The sequence below is a fragment of the Microcaecilia unicolor genome, chromosome 3 (genome assembly GCF_901765095.1).
Source record: "Microcaecilia unicolor chromosome 3, aMicUni1.1, whole genome shotgun sequence".
NCBI lineage: Eukaryota > Metazoa > Chordata > Amphibia > Gymnophiona > Siphonopidae > Microcaecilia > Microcaecilia unicolor.
The window spans coordinates 226269101-226292392 of NC_044033.1; the positions used below are offsets into that span (position 1 = coordinate 226269101).

The 23292-nt window shown below is 42.8% G+C and overlaps 2 protein-coding genes across 4 annotated transcripts in view; both read right to left on the reverse strand.

Moving 5' to 3' along the window:
* LOC115466339 (butyrophilin subfamily 1 member A1-like) overlaps window positions 1-12057 on the reverse strand; it is a 384019-nt gene extending 371962 nt beyond the window's left edge. For all 3 annotated transcript variants that reach the window (XM_030197519.1, XM_030197521.1, XM_030197520.1), the window contains exons 1-3: window positions 11980-12057; window positions 11752-11853; window positions 9051-9158 (exon numbers count right to left, since the gene is read on the reverse strand). In XM_030197519.1, the coding sequence (XP_030053379.1) occupies window positions 9051-9147 (97 nt within the window). In that variant the 5' untranslated portion in view covers window positions 9148-9158; window positions 11752-11853; window positions 11980-12057. The remainder of the gene's footprint in view (window positions 1-9050; window positions 9159-11751; window positions 11854-11979) is intronic.
* Window positions 1-23292, reverse strand: part of LOC115466338 (butyrophilin subfamily 1 member A1-like) — a 1244786-nt gene that overhangs the window by 881899 nt on the left and 339595 nt on the right. The gene's annotated exons all lie outside the window — the stretch shown is intronic.

Here is a 23292-nt window from a genome sequence, read left to right on the forward strand (position 1 = left end):
TGATAATGTCCTTCACAGAAGACTCATGAATAAGCTGAGAGGACTGAACTTAGGACCCAAAGTGCTGAACTGGATTCGAAAGTGGTTGATCAACATGCAGCAGAGGGTGGTAAATGGAATCCGCTCAGAGGCAAAGAAGGTGAATAGTGGAGTGCCTCAGGGGTTGGTGCTGGGGCCAATTCTGTTTAATATATTTGTGAGAGACATTGCTGAAGGGTTAGAAGGAAAAGTTTGCCTTTTTGCCAATGACACAAAGATAGCCAATAGAGTGGATACCCTGGAGGGAGTAGAAACCATGAGAAGGGATCTCCAAACGTTACAATGGTCAAGGGTCTGGCAGTTAAAATGTAATACAAACAAAAAATGGGAAAATAAACTTTCACTGTTGACAATCCCATAAACCAATAAAATCTGTTGTATAAAAGCCCAGATGCTCCCAGTTCTGTGAATCCAAAAAATTGAACAAAGGAAACCTCAAACCTCCAAGTACAGAAATTCAAGGTGAATAGTTAACCAACTACTGAACCAGGAGTCCATTCCTATCATAGGTTCCATTTCTAAGGGAAAAAGAGAATCCATGCAAAAAAACCCTCATATGAGAGAAAAATAATTGATTCCCAAAAAATCCCCCAGTTCAAAACTATCACAGAATACCAGAATGTGCTTCTCTAAATAAACTACAGTTCTACAATTTATCAAAACTCAACCAAAAAGAAAATTATGGATTCACAGAACTGGGAGCGTGTGGGCTTTTATACAACAAACTTTATTGGTTTATAGCATTGTCAACAGTTAAACTTTAATGCCAAGAAGTACAGATTGATGCATTTGGAATGCAGAAATCTAAAAAAAAAAGGTGTAGCAGATAGGAGGGGAGAGATTGGTAAGTTCGGCTCAGGAGAGGATCTGAAGGTGATGAAACACTGTGACAAGGCTGTGACCAGAAGGATGCTAGGCTGCAGAGAGGGCTATAACCAGTAGAAGAAAGGATGTGTCGATGCCGCTCTAAAATCGTTCCATTCCCTTTATCACATTCTGCATGCCAGCAGTCCTTTGCCAGAAGGGATTTTTAAAGTGTACCCATTGTTGTACACTAGCCAGAAGGTGTGGCACTCGCTTTGCCACCACCATAGCTTTTTGGCAGAGGCGATACCCTATTTATCTATTTGTGATAATCCAGCCTTTGTTCCGGACCATGGAGACAATGTCTTCTCTGGGGCTTCAAAGAGGCTCAAATATGTTCTACATGTGGTCAGCAAGGAGGGCAAAATGAAGAATTTTCCGGATGTACAAGAGTTTTCATTGGTACCCACCCACTACTCTGCTTATATAGAGTTACACCACTGTGTTTCAACATTGCTGTGGACTAATTTAACTGAAGATATTCAAAAGACAATTGCTAAGGCTTTCAACAGTTGGTGCCCTTAACTTTTCACCATCAATATTTAAAAGAAACCATATGGATTTAAAAGACACTGATCGGAGGTCACGTGACGCGATGCTCGAGGGACGACACTGAGCTGCGTTCCTCTGAGCCTCCTGACTCTTCCCCGTTGTTTTAAACAACTGCAAGAGGCATTTGGCTTCAATATTTGAGATCCACCAGGTGTTGGAACATACTTGCAACACTTTGGGCTGTTTATCTTCCCAACCATGACAGCGAGAGCGGCGCATAAAGAGAAGACCCGAGGGAAGATCTCGGAGGACAAAATGGCAGCGTCCTCAAGCCCAGCAGGCCCATCAGTTTCTTCAGCGTGGGTAACGGAGATTACATCCAAAATGACGACAGTCATGGAAGAGCTTTTAGAGAGGCGTTTTACCCCTATTGACTCTAAACTGGGGCGCATGCAGGCTCAGCTAGAAGAACTATCAAGGGAATGCACGGCATTTCAAATGAGAATGGCTGAGGTGGAAGACAGGTCAAAAATTGTGGAGGAAACGCAGAGCACATACGCGCCCCATATAAGAGGCTTGGGGAGGCCAAGCTGTGACCTTTCCCGCCTGCCTCCTCCTCACATGTAGCAAAATTGTATTTTCCCCCACTGCTCACCCTCCTCTGAGCCCATCCTCAGCTCCCCGACAGCCCTCCATCCTTTCCGTGCCTGCCGTGGCCACCCAGCGTTTAAACCTTTCTATTTTAAGTCGCAGCGACGGCTCACCTCCACCCTTTCCCTAGTTTCCGCTCAATGTCCCGCTTTCCTCTGATGAGGTATTTCCTGTTTCTGCGAGGGCGGAACACTGAGCGAGAAGGGAAAGGCTGTAGGTGAGCCGTCGCTGCTACTTAAAATAAAAAGTTTTAAACACTGGGCGGCCTTGGCAGGAACGGAGAGGAGTGCTGTTGGGAAGCTGAGCGTGGATAGGTGGGGCTGGGGCAAATCACTGGACATCAATGGAAGGGGAGGACAATAGGAGGCAAAGGAGAATCAGACATGGAGGGGAGGGCAAGGGAGAGAGGAGAGTTGCTGGACATGGATAGATGGAGGGGAGGGAAGACTGGAAGGAGATGCACATGGATGGAGGGGATGGAAGAGAGGAGAAATCTGGACTTGGAGTGGAGGGCAGGGAAGAGAGGAGAAATGTTGGACAGCGCTGCGTATGCCTTGTAGCGCTATAGAAATGCTAAATAGTAGTAGTAGTAGTAGGAATGGAGGGAAGGAAAGACAAAGGAAGGAGATGCACATGGATGGAAGGGAAGGGAGAGAGGAGAAATGCTGGACATGGATGGAGGGGAGGGAAGTAAATGCACATGGATGGAGGGGAGGGAGGGAGGAGAAATGCTGGTATGGACTACATGGGAGCCATTTTTGATTAACCTTGCCACAAGGGGCTCACAGTTGTTTTTTAGACTTTTAGTATTCCCCCTTTTTGAAATGGTTTTGTAATTTGATATAGTCCCTCACAGAAGACTCATGAATAAGCTGAGAGGGCTGAACTTATGACCCAAAGTGGTGAACTGGATAGTAAACTGGTTGACCAACAGGTGGCAGAGGGTGGTGGTAAATGGAATGCGCTTGGAGGAAAGAAAGGTGAGTAATGGAGTGCTTCAGGGGTTGATGCTGGGGCCAATTCAGTTTAATATATTTGTAAGAGACATTACTGAAGGATTGGAAGGAAAAGTTTAAATTTTTGCGGATAACACGAAGATAGCCAATAGAGTGGAAGGAGTAGAAACCATGAGAAGGGATCTCCAAACGTTAGAAGAATGGTCAAGGTTCTGGCCGTTAAAATTTAATTTGAAAATCCAACCAATCTTAAACACACATGGTAATACTCTGAAAGAGAAGATATCTATTCACACACTCTAACACTCTAATTATACAACAAGATATCTGTGTGAACTGTAGTTAAAATGTAACGCCAAGAAGTGCAGAGTGATGCACTTGGGGTGCAGGAATCCAAAAGAGATACCAGATAGGAGGGGAGAGATTGGTAAGCTCAGCTCAGGAGAGGGACCTTGGGGTGATGGTGTCCAAGGATTTGAAGGTGACAAAACAATGCGACAAGGCAGTGGCCATGGCCAGAAGAATGCCAGCCTGCAGAGAGAGGAGTATAACAAGTAGAAGAAAGGAGGTGTTAATGCCCCTCTACAAATCATTGGTGAGGCCCCACTTGGAGTATTGTGTTCAGTTTTGGAGGCTGTATCTTACTAAGGATGTAAAAAGACTTGAAGTGGTTCAAAGAAAAGCGACAAAAATGGTATGGAATTTGATTTTGCTCTGGAGAGTTGGAGAGAGTTTTCCAGATACTTACCCGCTGGGAGTTAGTGTCTGGTATTGATGTTGACAGTTGAAAGCTTTTTTTTTCCCTTTCTGAGGAAGACATTCAAAACTCAGCTAGAGTTAAAGGGAAAATTATTGAGATGGCATGAGAATGAAGAGCACGAATGGGATATTGATGAGATTTTAAATCACATGCACGGGCAGGCTGGGTCCCTAAGGGAAATGACTTTTTTTTAAATATATATTCTTTTTCACTATTTATGTGTGTGGTATGTGAGATTACATTAGTCATAGCAAACTGCCTGCGAATTACCATCAGATATTGTTAGGAATGAAGTGTGTTCGCATTTATTAATAGTTGTGGTGCTATAAGAACTATTGTTTATAAAAAAAATTTAAAAAGATATATAGTTGATTTAATTGCAATCTGTACCACATGGGTCTGATATATTGGTAATTGAAAGTTGCATTATAATCAGCAGATGCAGGTGTGTGCGCATACACTTTAAGGAGGCGGAACACAAATTGTGCTATGATGGTACCATCTACAACACTACCACATGCTTTCCTTGGGGACGCTATGGGTGTAATAGATAAGGACTGAGCACAATTTAGAAATTTAAAAAGTACACAATATTGGTATATTGATTGTTTTAAATATAAAGGGTAATATTGTTTGAATTATACCTAAGGATTATTATTTTATGGAATTTGATTTGCAAGATGTATGAGGAGAGACTTGCTGACCTGAACATGTATACCCTGGAGTAAAGGCGAAAGAGGGGTGATAAGATACAGACATTCAAATATTTGAAAGATATTAATCCTCAAACAAACCTTTGCCAGAGGCATGAAGGCGCTAGAACTAGAGGACATCAATTGAGGTTGAAAGGGGGCAGACTCAGGAATAATGTCAGGCAATATTTTATTATGGAGAGGGTGGTAAATACCTGGAATGCACTCCAAGGAGAAGTGATGGAGATAAAAACTGCAATGGAATTCAAAACTGCGTGGATAAACAAAGGAATCCTTTTTACAAGGAATGGATGCAAAGAAGTTTAGTGGACATTAGGAAGCAACACCAAGTAATTGGGAAGCAAAGCTACTACTGGAAAACCTTTATGGTCTGTGCTCTGATCTTGGCTGAACAGATTCAGCTTCAAAAGTTGGAGAACAAGGACAGTGCTGGGCAGACTTCTATGGTCTATGCCCTGAAAATGGCAAGGACAAATCAAGACCAGGTATACATATGAAGTATTACATACCATATGTAATGAGTTTATCTTGTTGGGCAGACTGGATGGCCCATACAAGTCTTTATCTGCCGTCATTAACTATATTACTATGGAGCACTGTGCCACATTCCATGCACTGATTGTATGGCTACCTATGGGGTAAAAAGGGGTGGGGGGTGCTGGAGATGAATTGTGTCTTGAATTTCTTGCCTGATCTATTGTTTACATGTTTATATACTCTAATAAAATGATTTAAACAAAACATAGCATCTAGGCAGGGAAATCAAATGATCAATGTATATATTCTATGATGGATTTTTTTTTGTATTTGTTATATATGTTAGCTTATCATCTGCTTTGATCTTTGGAAATAGTATGTTATGATGTTCTTTATTTATTTCAATTATTAATAAGTAAACAATTTATAATAGTGCTCCATCGTTCCATGGTGTGGACACACCTTGACTATTGCATGCAATTCTCATTGCTACATGTCAAAAAAGATATAGTGGAATTAGAAAATGTACAAAAAAAGTGACTAAAATGATAAAAGGTATGAAACAACTCTCCTATGAGGAAAGGCTAAAGAGGTTAGGGTCTTTTGGCTTGGGCTTCTTTGTATTTAGCACGCGCTAAATCCATTAGTGCTTAGTTAGTGAAAGGAAAATGACTAAAAAGGGAATTGTGAGACTAAAAGATACAGCGAAACGCTATGTAGATAATGATGAAGAAAAAGCCAATTTGCTAAATAGATACTTTTGTTCTGTTTTTACTGAAGAAAATCCTGGGGAAGGACCGCAAGTGACTGGCAAAAGTACACCTGAGAATGGAGTGGATAGAGCACCGTTCACAGAAGACAGTGTGTATCAACAACTTGGAAAGCTAAAGGTGGACAAAGCCATGGGACCGGACGGGATCCACCCCAGGATATTGAGGGAGCTCAGAGAGGTTCTGGCGGGTCCTCTTAAAGATTTGTTTAATAAATCCTTGGAGACGGGAGAGGTTCCGAGGGATTGGAGAACGGCGGAGGTGGTCCCTCTTCACAAAAGTGGTGATAGGGAAGAAGCTGGAAACTACAGGCCGGTAAGCCTCACTTCGGTTATTGGAAAAGTAATGGAAGCGATGCTGAAGGAAAGGATAGTGAATTTCCTGGAAGCAAATAAGTTGCAAGATCCGAGACAACATGGTTTCACCAAAGGGAAATCGTGCCAAACGAATCTCATTGAATTCTTTGACTGGGTGACAGGAGAATTAAATCAAGGACGTGCTATGGACGTAATCTACTTAGATTTCAGCAAAGCTTTTGACATTGTTCCCCACAGGAGGCTCTTGAATAAACTAGACGGGCTGAAGATAGGACCCGAAGTGGTGAACTAGATTAGGAACTGGTTGACGGGCAGATGCCAGAGGGTGGTGGTAAATGGAGTTCGCTCGGAGGAGGGAAAGGTGAGTAGTGGAGTGCCTCAGGGATCGTTGCTGGGGCCGATTCTATTCAATATATTTGTGAGTTACATTGTCGAAGGGTTACAAGGTAAAGTTTGCCTTTTTGCGGGTGACACCAAGATTTGCAACAGAGTGGACACCCAGGAGGGAGTGGAAAACATGAAAAAAGATCTGCGGAAGCTAGAAGAATGGTCTAATGTTTGGCAATTAAAATTCAATGCGAAGAAATGCAAAGTGATGCACTTAGGGAGTAGAAATCCAAGGGAGACGTATGTGTTAGGCGGGGAGAGTCTGATAGGTACGGACAGGGAGAGGGACCTTGGGGTGATAGTATCTGAGGACCTGAAGGCGACGAAACAGTGCGACAAGGCGGTGGCCGTAGCTAGAAGATTGCTAGGCTGTTTAGAGAGAGGTGTGACCAGCAGAAGAAAAGAGGTTTTAATACCCCTGTATAAGACGTTGGTGAGGCCCCACCTGGAGTATTGTGTTCAGTTTTGGAGGCCGTACCTTACGAAGGATGTTAAAAAAATGGAAGCAGTGCAAAGAAAAGCTACAAGAATGGTATGGGATTTGCGTTCCAAGACGTATGAAGAGAGACTTGCCGACCTGAACATGTATACCCTGGAGGAAAGGAGGAACAGGGGTGATATGATACAGACGTTCAAATATTTGAAAGGTATTAATCCGCAAACAAATCTTTTCCGGAGATGGGAAGGTGGTAGAACGAGAGGACATGAAATGAGATTGAAGGGGGGCAGACTCAGGAAAGATGTCAGAAAGTATTTTTTCACAGAGAGGGTGGTGGATGCTTGGAATGCCCTCCCGCGGGAGGTGGTGGAGATGAAAACGGTAACGGAATTCAAACATGCGTGGGATATACATAAAGGAATCCTGTGCAGAAGGAATAGATCCTCAGAAGCTTAGCCAAAATTGGGTGGAGGAGCAGGTGGGGGGAAGAAGGGTTGGTGGTTGGAAGGCGAGGATAGTGGATGGCAGACTTATACGGTCTGTACCAGAGCCGATGATGGGAGGCGGGTCTGGTGGTTGGGAGGCGGGGAATACTGCTGAGCAGACTTATACGGTCTGAGATGGAGATGGGAGGCGGGACCGGTGGTTGGGAGGCGGGGAATACTGCTGGGCAGACTTATACGGTCTGTGCCCTGAAATAAAACAGGTACAAATGAAGGTAAGGTACAAATCAAGGGCAGCCTTATACGGTCTATGCCCTGAAAAAGACAGGTACAAATCAAGGGCAGACTTATACGGTCTGTGATGGAGATGGGAGGTGGGGACTGGTGGTTGGGAGGCAGGGAATACTGTTGGGCAGACTTTTACGGTCTGTGCCCTGAAAAAGACAGGTACAAATCAAGGTAAGGTATACACATATGAATTTATCTTGTTGGGCAGACTAGATGGACCGTGCGGGTCTTTTTCTGCCGTCATCTACTATGTTACTATGTAAAAGGAGCCCTGTGAATGTTCAAAGTATCCCCCCCCCCAACATTAACACAGGCCTTCAGTCATTTTGGGAAGTTCTTAACAGCCTTGTCAATTGGTCCCTGTGGCAGGCTTCCCCCGGTTCATCTGCCAACACCTAGCCTATGATTGCCATTCTGATCCAAAAATGCTTTTAAAGAAATTATCTATAAATCATCATATTACCAAATACAAATTACTCAAATTCATTTTATTATTTACAAAAGTCTACATCACTGAGACATCATTAACTGTAAGCTAGTAACTCAATTTTTTTTCAAATACTACTACTACTACAAATCATTTCTATGGCGCTACCAGTCGTACATAGCGCTTCACAATTGAACATGAAGAAGAGACAGTCCCTGCTCAAGAGAGCTTACAATCTCAATCAGGACAGACAGACAGGACAAATAAGGGTAGGACAGACAGATAGGACACAAAGGGATAAATAATGGTAGTTTTACAATTAAACATTTTTGAACATATGAAAAATGCTAGGTGGTCACGCTAAAAGGTTTGTAGCTTTACCATGTTTAAAGATAATCTCATTCCACTCAGCATATAACAACAAATCAAGCTATAAAATTTTACACTGAAATTCCAAGTGGTTGCTGAGAAAACAGCAAAAACCTCTAGTAGGTTACTTTTTTTTTTTTTTTTGCCTCACCCTGTAGATGTAGAAGGGAAAGTCTGAAGGGACTCACAAGTGGAAGATTTTATTACCTCATATACAAATTCGTTTTTACTATTAGAAGTAACAGGTTTATTTTCTTTTTCCTAACTCCATGACTCAGTTGTGTACAGAGGATAACAGAGAGGGGGTCTGGAGAATATACCCATATTTAATAAGTGGGCCACTGATTTTCAAAGCCTGTGTACCCAGTTAAATTAGGAAAATTACCCACCCTCAACTCAGTTAAAATTATGTGTGCTCTTCTCAAATTCCAAGGTTGAATCCTGGGGCATGCTCAGATTACAGAGTGTTATTTTCCCACAAAATTTAACTCCCACAAACAGCAGGTGTGAGTGACAGAATACATTCTACTTCAGCACTATTCAAAGAAGCACACATATACCAAAAAGGTCATATGTCAAATGAAGCCACTGCTTTGCACCAGAAAATACGTTAAGTTTTTCTGATATGAAAACCCCAGAAAATATTGGAGTGACTCACCTGCATTTACAGTCTGGAAGTGAAGACAAGTCATCAGAAGGATAAAGTAGAGAAGAGAGAAGAGATCTCTTCTCCAAGATGCTTCAAGAAAATTCATCTCTAGGACCTCTGAAAATAATACAATCGTTATTACCTACAATACAGTGAAATTAAGTTACACTGACATCAAGAGAAATTGAGGCTCAGGGACAGAATGTTCCAGCAGGACATCTCCAATTGTATGTGCATAATAGTGTATGTGTGTGTGTGTGGGGTATCTCAATCCTGGAATAGAGCAGGGTTTACTGATATAGAGGCAGATGCATCAACCAAATGTTAACAAATCTAAATCGTTAAAGCCCCTAACGATTTTTAAAAAACGAAGAATGCACCAAAAAAAAAAAAGTCACACATGCTCAGATCGGTATTGAAAAGTACAATGTATCAAAGAATCGTAATCCCCGTCGGTAATCGGCCCCTAAAGCATGCACAGAGCAGCCAAGCGTTATGTTGGCTGCTCTGCGCATGCCACAAACAGTCAAAACACAAGCACGTGGCTCCCAAATCTAAACAAAAATTTTAAAAAGGGTCGGGAGGGGGCAAAGGCGCTCGTCAGGAGCGTCCTGTATGGCCGTCCTTGCCCCCCCCGCCCGAGGTCGCCGTTCCCCCCTCCCCCCTGCATTCTAAATTAAAAAGCAAACATACCTTTAGCAGCCCGGGCCCACTCCCTTCCTCACTACTCTGTCTCCCCTCAGCTCCGCCTCCCAACATCCTCCGCCCTGTGCCCTGCCCCCTCATGGGGTCGTCGCCGCCATTCCCCTCCTCCACCGGGCCCCCCTCCCTCTTACCGGGCCCGTGCAGCGCCTCTCTCCTCTATCCGAAGGCGCTGCACGGGCAAGAAGAACGCTGATGCCTGCCTTCGCCCAGCTTTGGTCGCGCGTCTCTCTCCTCCTGGGCCCGCCCCTGTCTGACGTCAATAACCTACGTAGGTTACTGACGTCAGACGGGGGCGGGCCCAGAAGGAGAGAGACGCGCGACCGAAGCTGGGCGAAGGCAGGCATCAGCGTTCTTCTTGCCCGTGCAGCGCCTTCGGATAGAGGAGAGAGGCGCTGCACGAGCCCGGTAAGAGGGAGGGGGGCCCGGTGGAGGAGGGGAATGGCGGCGACGACCCCAAGAGGGGGCGGGGCACAGGGCGGAGGATGTCAGGAGGCGGAGCTGAGGGGAGACAGAGTAGTGAGGAATGGAGGGGGCCCGAGCTGCTAAAGGTATGTTTGCTTTTTAATTTAGAATGCAGGGGGAAGCGTGGGAGGGGGGAACGGCGACCTCGGGCGGTGGGGGGCAAGGACGGCCATAGAGGACGCTCCTGACGAGCGCCTTTGCCCCCTCCCGATCCTTTTTTTGCTTTTTTGTTGGGCAAGGCTGAAACATACGCAAACACTACATTGATGTGGTTTATGACACGTTTTCTTTAAGCTTAAACATAGCTCTTTTGGACATATGTAATGCTACGTTCTTTTGACCAATCACAGCGCTTTTAGCTCTGTTAATGCGCTGGGATTGGCTCACAGTTTGTTTGCTTTTTCACTTTACGATTTTTCCTGGCACAGAGCTGTCCTAACGAGAGGTCCAGACCTCTCGTTAGATTTCCTGCCTTTTCCTGCGTAAAGGCAATCGGAAAAGGTTAGTGCATCTCGTTTCAATGGGGGTTTGTACACAAATTGCTCATCTGCATTCCGTTTTCGTTAGCTGCTAGCTTCCTCGGTAAAAGCCCTTTGATGCATGCAACAGATCAAAATTTCCTCGTTGGAGGGTCGTTAAAGGCTCATTAAGGTTTAGTGCATCTGCCTCATAGTGTTACAGAGCACGAATGGGAGAGTTGCTGCAATTGCCAGCCTTGATCTAGGTCTGTGCCTTAGATCACCCCACACTGTGCAGCAATGCTTCTTCTGTAAGTCTGTAGCATGGGACCTCTCAGCAATTGTGCATTTGACAGACCTTGTGATGCCCTTCCCCTCGCATGGGTTTTTATAGTGACAGGAAGCTTGTGCCAGAAAAGGTGGGACATTGCAGGGCCTGTTAGTGCACAAGTGCTGGAAGAGTCTGCAGTGGAAATCACTTAGAGAAGAAGCAATGTTTCAGCTGTTGGGCTAAGTAAGGTACAGCAGTGGAAGTAAGAGGGCACATAAGAGAAGGGAGGATCCAGGCAAGGGTAATGCAGGAGGGGAAGACACCATTTCTAGTGATTTCAGGAGGGACCATTCCCCTCCCCACCCCACCCCCCACTTGCTTATAGGTGCCCATAAATGAAATCCAACCATGTATCTTCAGTACCAGAATGGTGTGGTCAAATGTTCTGGGCATAGCTGGTTTTATAAAATTAGGTTTATGTTAGATTTGATGATGGAAATTTACTTTTTAAAAATGATGTGAAAATGATAACAGTCCTGCAGCACCACCATCTCCCTTCTATCCTATATTTAGAGGAAGGCGCCCTGTAGGGTTACAGGCACACGTATCTTGCCGATATGTTTCTGAAGGTTGTTTGGAAAGATGACAGTTTCTTAACCCTGCACACTGTCTCATATCCCACACTCAGTACATAGCCAGTCACTGTAAGTGGCAAAACTCCCCTCACTCCCCTTCTGTAACTGTACTGAAAAGTTTGGGGGAGAGCAGCGAGGTTTACCAGAACAATTGAAGGTGTTTGGAGAGTTTACTCTACCTCATGTTCAGTCTTCTCAGAATAGTCTCTGTAGTCTCAGGAAGTGCAGATCCCACAAGATATGTTGAAACTCTGACTCTTCTCCTTCATAATGAAGATATTCTGAAATGTAAAACAGGAAACATGTTAATTTGTCCATCTAAATGTTTACTAACAAAACATTATGAATACAAGGATGTCGGACACTGTTTTTCCTAAGTTTTACAGCATAAATATACATTTTTTAACCTTAAACCTGCTTCTCTTCCTTCTCTGTCTGAAAGCGAAAGTAAATATTTGTGGTTTCTACTTTAAGCTTGCTGTAATCTTATGTAGGTGTGGCTCTATGATTAGACCAACTGACACAGAAGTCTCAAGGAGTGGCAAATAATAGAAAAATAGAATTTGAATCGACCACAGCAGAAGAGCCTGCTGCCCTGTAGGTACTTATCCCCCAGCCTCAGAGTGTGCCCTCCCTGTCAGTCATCTCTCCTTCCACTTCTCCTCCCCCCCCCCCCCCCAACCCAGTGCAGCAGAAAGGAGAGAGAAATGGTGAGCTATGGGGTGGAAGGAAGGGAGAAACGTTGGAGGAGGGGGATTTTACAACCTTTTGGCCTCATGTTTTGTTTTTTTTTAGATACCCATGTTTACACTACTTTGTCCCCTACCACAATCAGAGACCCCCTTATCCATTAGTACTAAGGAAACAGGCTCTTTTTCTGTGTAAGTTCACATATTACTCTGGCCAGGCTCTGTTCAAATGTGCATGTTCTGATTGGTCATCCTGGTAAGGTTCTGCCCCACCTGGGCTGAGCAGAGCAGGAATATAACTGCACTAAGCACTGGTATTTTTTTAGGGGAAACTTCTTTGGAGCTTTTTTCTTTCTTTTCTTTGGCTTTTTGTTCTGCTATTCCATCTCTGTGCACTGTGGAGATACAGCTAAGTCTATACAGGCAGACCCTTCATTACCCCCTCCCTGTGCATGGGAGGGTAGAGACTGCAATGAATACTGTCCATCTGAAACCAGAAGCTGTATGAACTGATTATTCAGCTGGCATCACATTATTTTATCTTATTTCCTGGGTGAATGTGAGAATCTGTAGTCTATGCATATAGTAAGGGTGGACTAAAGAAGATGGATGAACAAATATGTTCATTAGAAAAGCATTTCAGATAGTAACGTGGAGGGGCATAATCGAACGTCGCCGGCCAAATAGATCGCCGGCGATCTATGTTGGCGGCGGCGCTACAACTGGCCAGAACCGTATTATCGAAAAAGATGGCCGGCCATCTTTTTTTTGTCGATAATACGGTTTAGCCCGGCCAAATGCCTTTGAGTTCGCCGGGTTTGAGATGGCCAGGTTTGTTTTTCAGCGATAATGGAAAAAAATGCCAGCCATCTCCAACCCAGCGAAATCTAAGGCATTTGATCATGGGAGGAGCCAGCATGTGTAGCGCACTGGTCCCCCTGACATGCCAGGACACCAGCTGGGCACCCTAGGGGTCAGTGCAGTGGACTTCAGAAAAACCTCCCACATGCATAGCTCCCCAACCCCCCCCCCCCTCCCCAAAACCCACAAATGTACAACACTACCAAAGCTCTTAGGGGTGAAGGGGGCAACTACATGTGGGTACAGTGGGTTTTGGAGGGCTTCCAATACCAGCACAAGTGTTACAGGTAGGGGGGGATGGGCCTGAGTCCGCCTGCCTTAAGTGCACTGCGGTACCCATTAAAAGTGCTCCAGGGACCTGCATACATGCAGGCCTCTAGGACTTGTTGCTGCTGTATAACCTTGGCACACCAGTTGACACCTGAAGACTAATCTCTTTGAAAAAGTCCTTTATTTGAATAAGCACGTTTACTCACAGTTAACTGCAGATCAGAGGTTGTGCCCCACTGGCAACGAGTCTCCCTGGTACTGAGATGAGCAGTAGGTCAGAGCTGGCAGAATGCTGTACAATGCCCTCTTTCAGCCACATTCAAGGTAATAACGTTCTCTAATGTGGGTGACATATGAAAGGGATCTAAAACTGGCTTACAAAAATAGCCACTACCTCATGGACTACCGGAAACAAAACAGGGCACACTCTGAACCCAGTTAGCAGGAGGGAAAAGCACCATGGGAGTAGAGCCCAGTCACAGTGGCGTAGGCAGACCTGACATTTTGGGTGGGCCCAGAGGTAATATGGGTGGGCACCATGTATATAAGTATGGGTAGTGTTTCTCAGGATACTAGAAAATAGTGCCTTAGAATGCACTTGATGATGGATTTCTAATTAGTCTGCCCAACAGCTGCCCTGCATCAACATAAATCACATACATACCTAATTGAAAAAAAAAAACAATATTTTTAAATACAGTTACATTATGCCATATCTTAAACTTGCCCAAACATAAGTCTACCATACTAACCTATGGTACTTTGTGTGTCTAAGTGCTCTGAAAATGAGCCACTAAGTTGCAAATCTTAACACCAATTCTGAACACAAATACCAATAACAGTACCTTTAAAAAGGCAGCAGTGAATATACACAACAGCAATATACATCCCATTGGAAAAGGCAGACAACTCCGACTCAGATATCCCCACACAAACCACATGCCAGCCGAATCTCTCACCTGCTTGGTCACATGCAGAACACAGACCAACCGACATCAATTACAGAATAAAGGACCAAAAATTAGAAATTGTCCTGTAGCTTGGTATCAGCCCTTCCCTTCCCTATCCCCCCATCCATCCCCATAGTCTGGGATCAGACCTACCCCCCTCCCCCATCCATCCCCCTAGCCCGGCATCAGCCCTTCCCTTCCATACCCCCACATTCATCCCTATAGTCTGGGATCAACCCTACCCTCAACCCATCTATCACTGTAGCCCGGTATCATCCCTTCCCTACCTTTCCCCATCATCCATCCCATAGCTAGGCATCTACCTCACCCCCACCCCTCCCTGTAGCCTAGTGTCAGCCCTGTCCTATCCCCCTACCGATCTCCCCATAGTCTGACATCTCCCTTGCCTTTCTGAATCTCTCCCCCCCCCCCCACCAGAAGTCCACCAGCTTTACACTTTAACTATTTAAAAAAACATTTGTGTTACCTGGGCAGCTGGGCTTGAGTTTCCCAAATTAGTTGCATAGTGTGCAGTCTGTGTATATGGTGGTAGACTGTGCTCAGTGTGTTGGCTCCTGTACTTGTGTGTGGTGGCTGTGGGCTGCAGGGGAGTGCTGAGGCCTGGGGAGGGAGGGGACTGAAAGGAGTTAATTTCTATTCTCCCTTTCCCCGGGGTGTCTCTGGCCCACCTTGTGGGTTACACATGCAAAGCCCTACTCTCACAACTAAAGTGAGTTCAATTTTTTTTTAAGTAAGCAGAGGGTGTAATTATGAATATTTACCCCTGAGTGAAATCTCCAGAAGTTAAACTAAAACACCAAAAAGGTTCTGTGACCAAAGACTGGACTGTGCCCCAAACAAAAAAGTGAAAGTGATATGTATAAAATATAATTGTGCCCAATTTATGGTTTAATGATGTAAACAGGACAGTGAAACATTTTGCTGCTTTAAAAAAAAGGGATGCATGATCTTTCCTTACCTCGAAACACCTTGTACACAATTTACACTGAATCTGTGTATAAAGTAAAAAAAGCTAAAAATACAAGGTGGGAAATTTAAAGGAACAACGTGAATGATGTCATTTGAATATTGATGCTAAGGGATAATGAAAACAGAGTGTTTGCCAAACCAATTATCTTAATATAAAAGAAAAAAAACCCTAAATTTATGGCCATCTTAATAAAAGAAGACATACCAACATGAACACCATCTAATTAAAAAGAATATACCAACAAGCACTCTCCAAATAAAAACTTAAGCAAACAAGTTAGGTGCATTGTGTCCTAATGAAAAAGAGTATAACCGACGACAAGCATTCCACAAATAAAAACTTAAAATTAAGCAAACTAAATGCATCATGCGTATGGATTTTCTGTGCGGACGTATACACAATATATACATTAAAATCATTATAAAGTGCTTCATGCTATAATAGATGATTAAAAAATGTATAAATCAAAAAAATGTTTAAAAAACCTGTGCAGTGCAGAGGCCCAGGCCCACCCAATCTCAGCTTACGCCCACCCAGTTTTCCCTGCTCCTCCAATCAGTGCACAGCCAGCCTTTAGCGCTGCAGCGAACAGGAAAGAGCAGCTCTTCTCTCTCCTTCCAGCATCCCGGCACCAGCCACCAGGTATGCCCCCCCTCCAACCTTCCAATCCCCTGATCTGCCGATAGCATCAGTGAGAAAGCAGTACACACAGCTGCTTTAGACCTGCCTGAGAAGCCTTTCTTTCTCCTTCAACTTCCTGTTCCCATGTAGGAGAGAGAAGGGCTTCCAGGCAGGGACAGGTCTAAAGCAGTGTTTGTACTGCTTTAATTAACCACCATATATTAACTGTTATTCTGAAAGGGGTCACTGAGCACAGCTGTGAAAAGGTCAGGTAAACAAACAGCCACTGTGCTGTTTTGAGGGTCTGAGCCGCTTGTTTAAGAGCAGCTAGATAGAAGAATAGTTTTTGCACTGTTTGCAGTTGAAATGGGTAACCTGAGCAAAAATGAAACTGAAGCCTGTGGCTCTCCAAAGCCTTCAGAAAAATACTTTCAAGCAATTAGCACCCTCTTGACATGTAAAGCTCAACATTAGGATGGTGCATTCAGTTAATCTTACTCTTAATGGGCTTGGGTCCTAGATAGGTGCAGAGTTTGTTTCAAGGGATCCACTGGTCTGAATGGCTGCATGTTAGTCTTTTTTTCCCCTAATGCAGAATAATTGTATGTGAACTGTAGAATTTGCATATATTTAGCATTTATTTCCCTTTGCGAGAAAGTTCACAGTGGTTCGCTGCTTAATTGCCCTTTACCATGGATGGATTCCACTGTTCCACAGTGCAGCAAGTGCCTGGAATCACCCAAAATGTCTTTCCCCACCCGCAGAGAAGGACTTTATATTTCTTTACAGAGAAATAATACTTAATTTTCAGTCCTAATAAGAGCTGGGAGTCAGACAGGGGCAGATGGTGGATGGAAGAGGCAGAGATAGAGGGCAGATGTGCATGGAAAGGGCAGGGAGAGAGAGAGGGCAGACATTGGATGGAGGGGACAGCAGAGAGGGCAGACACTGGATGGCAGAGAAAGAACGAAGACAGATGCTGGATAGAAGGAAGACAGTGAAAAGAAGATGAGGAAAGCAGAAACCAGAGACAACAAACTGTAAATAAAATATATTTTTTTATTTTTTTTGCTTTAGGATAAAGTAGTATTGTAGCTTTGTTAATAAATGTTTGTAATAGAACATGTAAATAAGGTAATCTTTTTATTGGACTAATTTTAATACATTTTGACAAACTTTCAGAGAACAAAGCCCCCTTCCTCAGGTCAGGATAGGATACTGTAACAACACTATACTGTATTTACCTGAGGAAGAAGGTTTTGGCCTCTGACAGCTAAATGTATTAGTCTAATAAAATGGTACTATTTTATTTTCTATATTTGTTTTATTTCTATTTGTTAATTTGTAAAGTGGTGATTGGTATTTATTAGTTTTTTCAAATTTACATCTGCTGTCTTTATATTTTGCACAGTACTAGGGGACATTTTCTGTTTCTGTGGTGTTGCATTGTATGCAGAGTCTGGCATCTTGGGGGTTCAGGTTAATTTTTGTCTAAATAGAAAGTTTATGATTACTTATTTTATAGTGGATTAGAGTGTATTTGTGTTTGTGAAAAAGACATGGCTTTCAGTTGGCATTGACTGTGCAGGATCGACGATCTGTACTATTCTGTCTGGTTTTGTTTTACAATAGGTGAATTGATGTTCTAGTGCTCACTGTAGTGTTTAAGATGCTTTCTTTTTCCTTGTGTGACGCATAGTAATGACTGCTTATGGTATGGTAGAATTGCTCTATAGGTCCTGAGTGTTTTGTATTCTCGGTATGGTGGTTTTAAGGTTTGCAACATAGGTTCCGAATATGTATGTGGTTTATGTTGCTGTAGGACAGCTGTTGGGCAGACTGTTTATTAAAAATTATTTAGGATCCCCCCAAAAAACTACTCACACCTATATATACATAGTGCCCACCCATATTAGCTCTGGGCCCACCCAAAATGTCAGGTCTGGCTACGTCACTGGCAGTGAGCATGTAATACATAATAAATACAATAGGATCAATACAAACTTGGAAACAATAAGAAGTGTGTCTTGCCTATATCACATAATAAAACAGTTTAAAAAGTAAAATCAAGAAGCAAACCTTGCGCAGAAAAAGCTTATTCTAGCTCTGCTTAGCATCGCATTTTATTAATTAAGCCAAGTCTCTTGACCAGACAGAATTGGTTATTTTGCTGATCAGGATATTTCTTGGAAATTTGGTGGCCCAACAGCAGGGGCGTAGCCAGAAAACAGATTTTGGGTGGGCCTAGGCAAGAAGTGAGTGGGCACCAAGTGTTCTCTCCCCCCCCCCCCCAAAAAAAAAAATATATCTCAGCTGGCAGGAAAATGCTTCTTTCCACCTTGGTAGTCCGCAGCAGGCATGCGCTGAAAACTGAGCATGCACAGGTGCTGGTATCATGGAGAGTAGCACTTTTGTTACCATCAGGGGGAAGTCTTCAGCTGGTGGAGCTTGGAATCCCCACCAGCTACTGCTAAACGTGTGCTACTGTTGGGTGGGCCTGAGCTCTCAGTGGGTGGGCCCCGGCCTACGCAGGCCCACCTGTGGCTACGCCACTGCCCAACAGTTCTCAACATCTCTGTGCCTGTAACAGAATAGGGCCCAACTTCTCCAGCTGAGCTAATTACTGAGCTGAATCCAGCAGGCCCGAAGTCCGGGATCAGGTCTTAAGGTGCTCAGACTCAGCACTGCACTAAAACAATTAAGGCAGAACCACCGATAAGATAATTGTCCACAGAGCAGCTGAGACTGAAAAGTAAAGTCGCACTCCTGACTTCCCGACTGAACATTGCACTAAAACAATTAAGACAGAAGGAGGAATCGAGCTGCTGTGTTTGCTGCCAGCCAGCTGCCTGAATGCACGTGGCTGACACGCAGCTAAACTAAAAGGCTGTATGCACTACAGGCTAACCGGTGCCTAGAAGACCGGCTATGATCAGGACAAACTGGGTGGGCCTGGGCCCATCCAGGCCCACCCCGTAGCTATGCCCCTGCCCTACACCCACCACAATGCATTGCTGATGTGACTCTGCAGGGCACCTAACAGAAAAGGTGTTACACTCACCCAAGAGCCACATCGCAACCAGGGAAAGGCTGTCGGAGGATACAACACATTCTGCTGTCATGGAGGTGGGTACGGCATTTGAGGCTGGCATACAGGCTGGCAAAAAAGGTTTTTAGTTTTATTTGTTTAGTATGGAAGGGGGTTAGTGACCACTGGGGGAGTATGGGGAGGTCATCCCCCATTCCCTCCAGTGGTCATCTGGTCATTTGGGGCACCTTTTTGAGGCTTGGTCGTGAACATAAAAGAACCAAGTAAACCCGGCGATATACTGCTTATCGTCGTTTTTTTTCCATTATCGCCGAAAGCCGGCCATCTGGTAGTCACGCCCATGCCTGCCCATGTCCCGCCTTCGCTTTGCCACCGACACGCCCCTTTGAACTTTGGACGGCGACGTGACGGGAAAGCGGCGATGTTGCCAAAAAAGCGGCTTTCGATTATACCGATTTAGCCGCTTTTCCGAGATCGCCGGCCAACTCCCGATTTATGTCGGAAAATGGCCGACGATCACTTTCGAAAATGAGCTGGATAGTAACATAGTAAATGACGGCAGATAAAGACCTGAATGGTCCATCCAGTCTGCCCAACAAGATAAACTAATTTTTAAAGGTACTAACTCCTTTTTTATTTTTTAATCCTTTTGTTTCTTTCATTTTTCTTTTTGACTTTCTACCTATTATGGAATCATGTTGATATATCGTATATTAAAAGTGTGTTTTGTTAACTTATTATCATTTTTATAGAGCTACGTTACATGTGGGGCAGTGTTTTGAGCAACCACTAACAATCATGCATTCAGCATTTGATATACACATGCATATACATATAAATACATATATATATATTTTTACATTTTTTTAAATATATTTCTTCAAGGTTTTATGTTATTCTGAAATCCATTCATATGTATTAACTGTAAAAGTATATACTTTGGAATATTTAGTACCATAACTGTGGTTCCATTGTTTATGCAATAAGTATTACATTATTTCTTTTGCTTACATATATGCATTTTTTCGTTGTTCCACATCATTAGAAGTACATGTATACTTCCTACAGTGGATAATGTTGGTACTATTTTCTTGTTTCCTTTTTACAAATGTGTTAACCATGTCACTGTGTTCATTTACAGTTTTTCTGCTTTTTTAAAATGTCTATATTTAGAGTTTATATATGATATTGATGTGTCATCTACCCTTATCTCTCTGCGTATTTTAAGATTTTAAGTTTTCTTCTGCAACACCATATTTTATTTGGTTTTATTCGGTTTTATCCATGTTCTTAATTTTGCTAATTTGTATTTTCTTTTGTGAAAACATTTCATGCATTCTTGTATTTACAACTTTATTTGATGTTTTTTTCTCGATTATAATCTATGCTTTTATAGATGTCTTTTATGTTAATTTATCTATAATATTCTTCTATGATTATTGTTGTTCACAATTTATAGTCATATTTATGTTTTATATTTGGTTTTGTAGACTCCTGAAGAAGGCGCTACAGCACCGAAACACAGCTGTGTTGAGTCAACCTGTTATAATAAATATTATACTTTTTTCAAATATATGTCTCCCCCAATGATTAGAAAGAGCCTATCTTCTCCTACTCTTCTCTTTTTTTCCCTATATTGTTTCGTGAGGATTAAGTGCACCTCTACACTTTGTGTGGCTTCCTTGTTTTATACCCGATTAACAGAACATAAAAGGACACTTCAGACACATGCAATGGGACTTCCACTTGCAGCACTTTGTTCACATGCACTACATTCTTTTCAAGATCTGCAATGTTTAGTTCTACAGTGGATTGCTCCACTAGATCGGTGATGATCGTTGGACGTTATTATTAAGGCATGAACAAGAATGGATCTATTTAATAAATTCCTTGGAGCCTGTGGGTTTGAAATCATGCATTGAGTGGTGTCATTTTATTTGAATATACTTCTCCTACAGATGCTGTGCTTTGTGCTGATTGGTAGGAGTTGCTGTTGGCGTCTAATGTCATCAGTTATAAGAGGAAGCCATTTTTTGAAAAGCAGTGAGAGCCATGCGTAAGTAGCTAGAAGCTATAGCGCTAAGAAGAAAGTAAGTTTTGCTGTATTTTTCCAAAAAGATTTATTATAAAGTCTGATTTTTCATTCCTTATTCTCTTAAGCCCCAGTTCTATGGATTCTGATGCAGCCATAAGAAGTGCAATCATGCATCATTGGTACTGGGGAAATTGAGAAGCTGGCTGATAAGACGCATTCTAAGATAAGTGTGTCCGCTGAAGATATGTTTTTGGTTATGAACAGAATATCAGACATTATAGAAATTGGATTATAGCGAAGTTGAACACTTTTAGGGTGATGCTTTAAAAATATTTGAAAATTTGGTTAACATGGAAGGTTTTTGCCAATGATTATGAGATCATTTTGATCGTTATAGCTCTACAAGTTGGATTGACTTGGAGCTCTTTGAGGCTTTTCCTTCCTTTTTTTTTGAATTTCAACAGTTATTGTTATCCTAGAGATATAATTTCTTTCGAAAGTGGAACTTGTATATTTGTATATTTTGTGTTGCCACACCCATTTTGATTTGTGTAGTTTTAACTACATTAATTATTTCTAAGATTCTGAATCTGTTACATTCTGTTAAAACAAAAGTCCACCATCGACCTCCTCTACATTGTGTCGAAAGAAATTCACATAGACATGCAAAGTACAGTCATTTGTTTCTCTATAACTGGAAGCCTTTGATTTCCCAAGCCTGGTCTGAATTTACAACTTTAAACAGGTCTGTTCTCTTAGATCACAGCCTTTAATCCTACATTGCCAACTGGTAAGATTGCTGATGAACAGGGTGGACTGCAGTGCCACCCAGTGAAATTTGCCTTAGGAACTTCTGTCACAAGGAATGTGCCTTGGCCCAGCAGACTGAGACCTCAGAGATCCCAGTGGTGTGTGGGAGAGTAAACTACAATCCCCACCAACCAAAGAAAAGACAAAAGTCAAACACCTACATAATGGTACTTAAAAGATCACCTAATTGTCATACCAAAGCTACCCCCAGCATCCCCAGAATACCCTTGGAAACTGTAGGACTAGTAGATGCCAGATCAGCTACAAAGAAATCTTCAGTGATCCATGATGTCATCCATGAACAGCAGCTTGACATTTTAGGAATAAGTGAAACCTGGCTAGATGAAAGTGGGGGATTACCACTGGCTGAACTATGCCCAACGGGTTTCAACATCCAACATCGACAAAGACCAGGAAGAAAGGATAGAGGGGTAGTAGTCTTGATTTGGGATACAATCAAACCCTGCAGAATCACCATCTCACAGCTAAATGAATCAAAATCTCTTACAATCCAGCTACAAGAGGAGAAACCAATTTGGCTGCTTATGGTATACCGATCACCTTGTAACAACACATTATCTGTGCTAAAATTCCTTGATCTTCTTACACAAGTGACCCTGTATTACCCCAGGATGGTGATCATGGAAGAGTTCAAACTACATGGAAACCTCAGACACCACCACAGCTGCCTTCCTTCATTTCATTTCATCTATTAATATTTATATTCCGCTCTTACCCACAGTGGAGTACAAAACAACACACATAATAAAAAATATATAACAAACTAAACAAACTATAACTACATGCAACATACAGAAGGTTATTCACAAATTGTGTCCACTGGCACCTGAAATCAGGTTCCTGGACACGATGACACATGTAACCTTTGTATACTGGACCAAATTTATCCTGTTGTATTATGTAATTTTCTAGTAACTTTGTTAGCCACATTGAGCCCGTATAAGCTGGGAAAATGTGGGATACAAGTGAACCAAATAAATAAATAAATAAATGTGATCAATTTCCCAACCCACGGAAAGGGTCACATACTAGACCTGGTATTCTACAAAGGGGGTGAAATCCCAGAATTCTGGGATAATGATAGTATTGAAATAACACCCCTATCATAGTCAGACCATTTTCTAATTAAATTTTCCCTAAGTGACCACCTGAAACAAATGGCACCTCCCAGAGTTTGGAAGGAGATCAGAGACAAAAAAAGCTGACTGCTGAGAATTTCCTAGAGGCTTGGACTATCCACATGTGGATGAAAAGTCAACTACAGTGTCAGAACAGGTTGATATTTGGAATACACACGTAGCTAAGACCTTAGAGAAAGCAGCACTACTAAAAAAGGTCTTATATTCCACTAACAAACGCTCACCTTGGACCCTTAAGCGTGAAGGTTGGAAACTGGAAAGGAGATGGTGTAAATCTCGAGTGG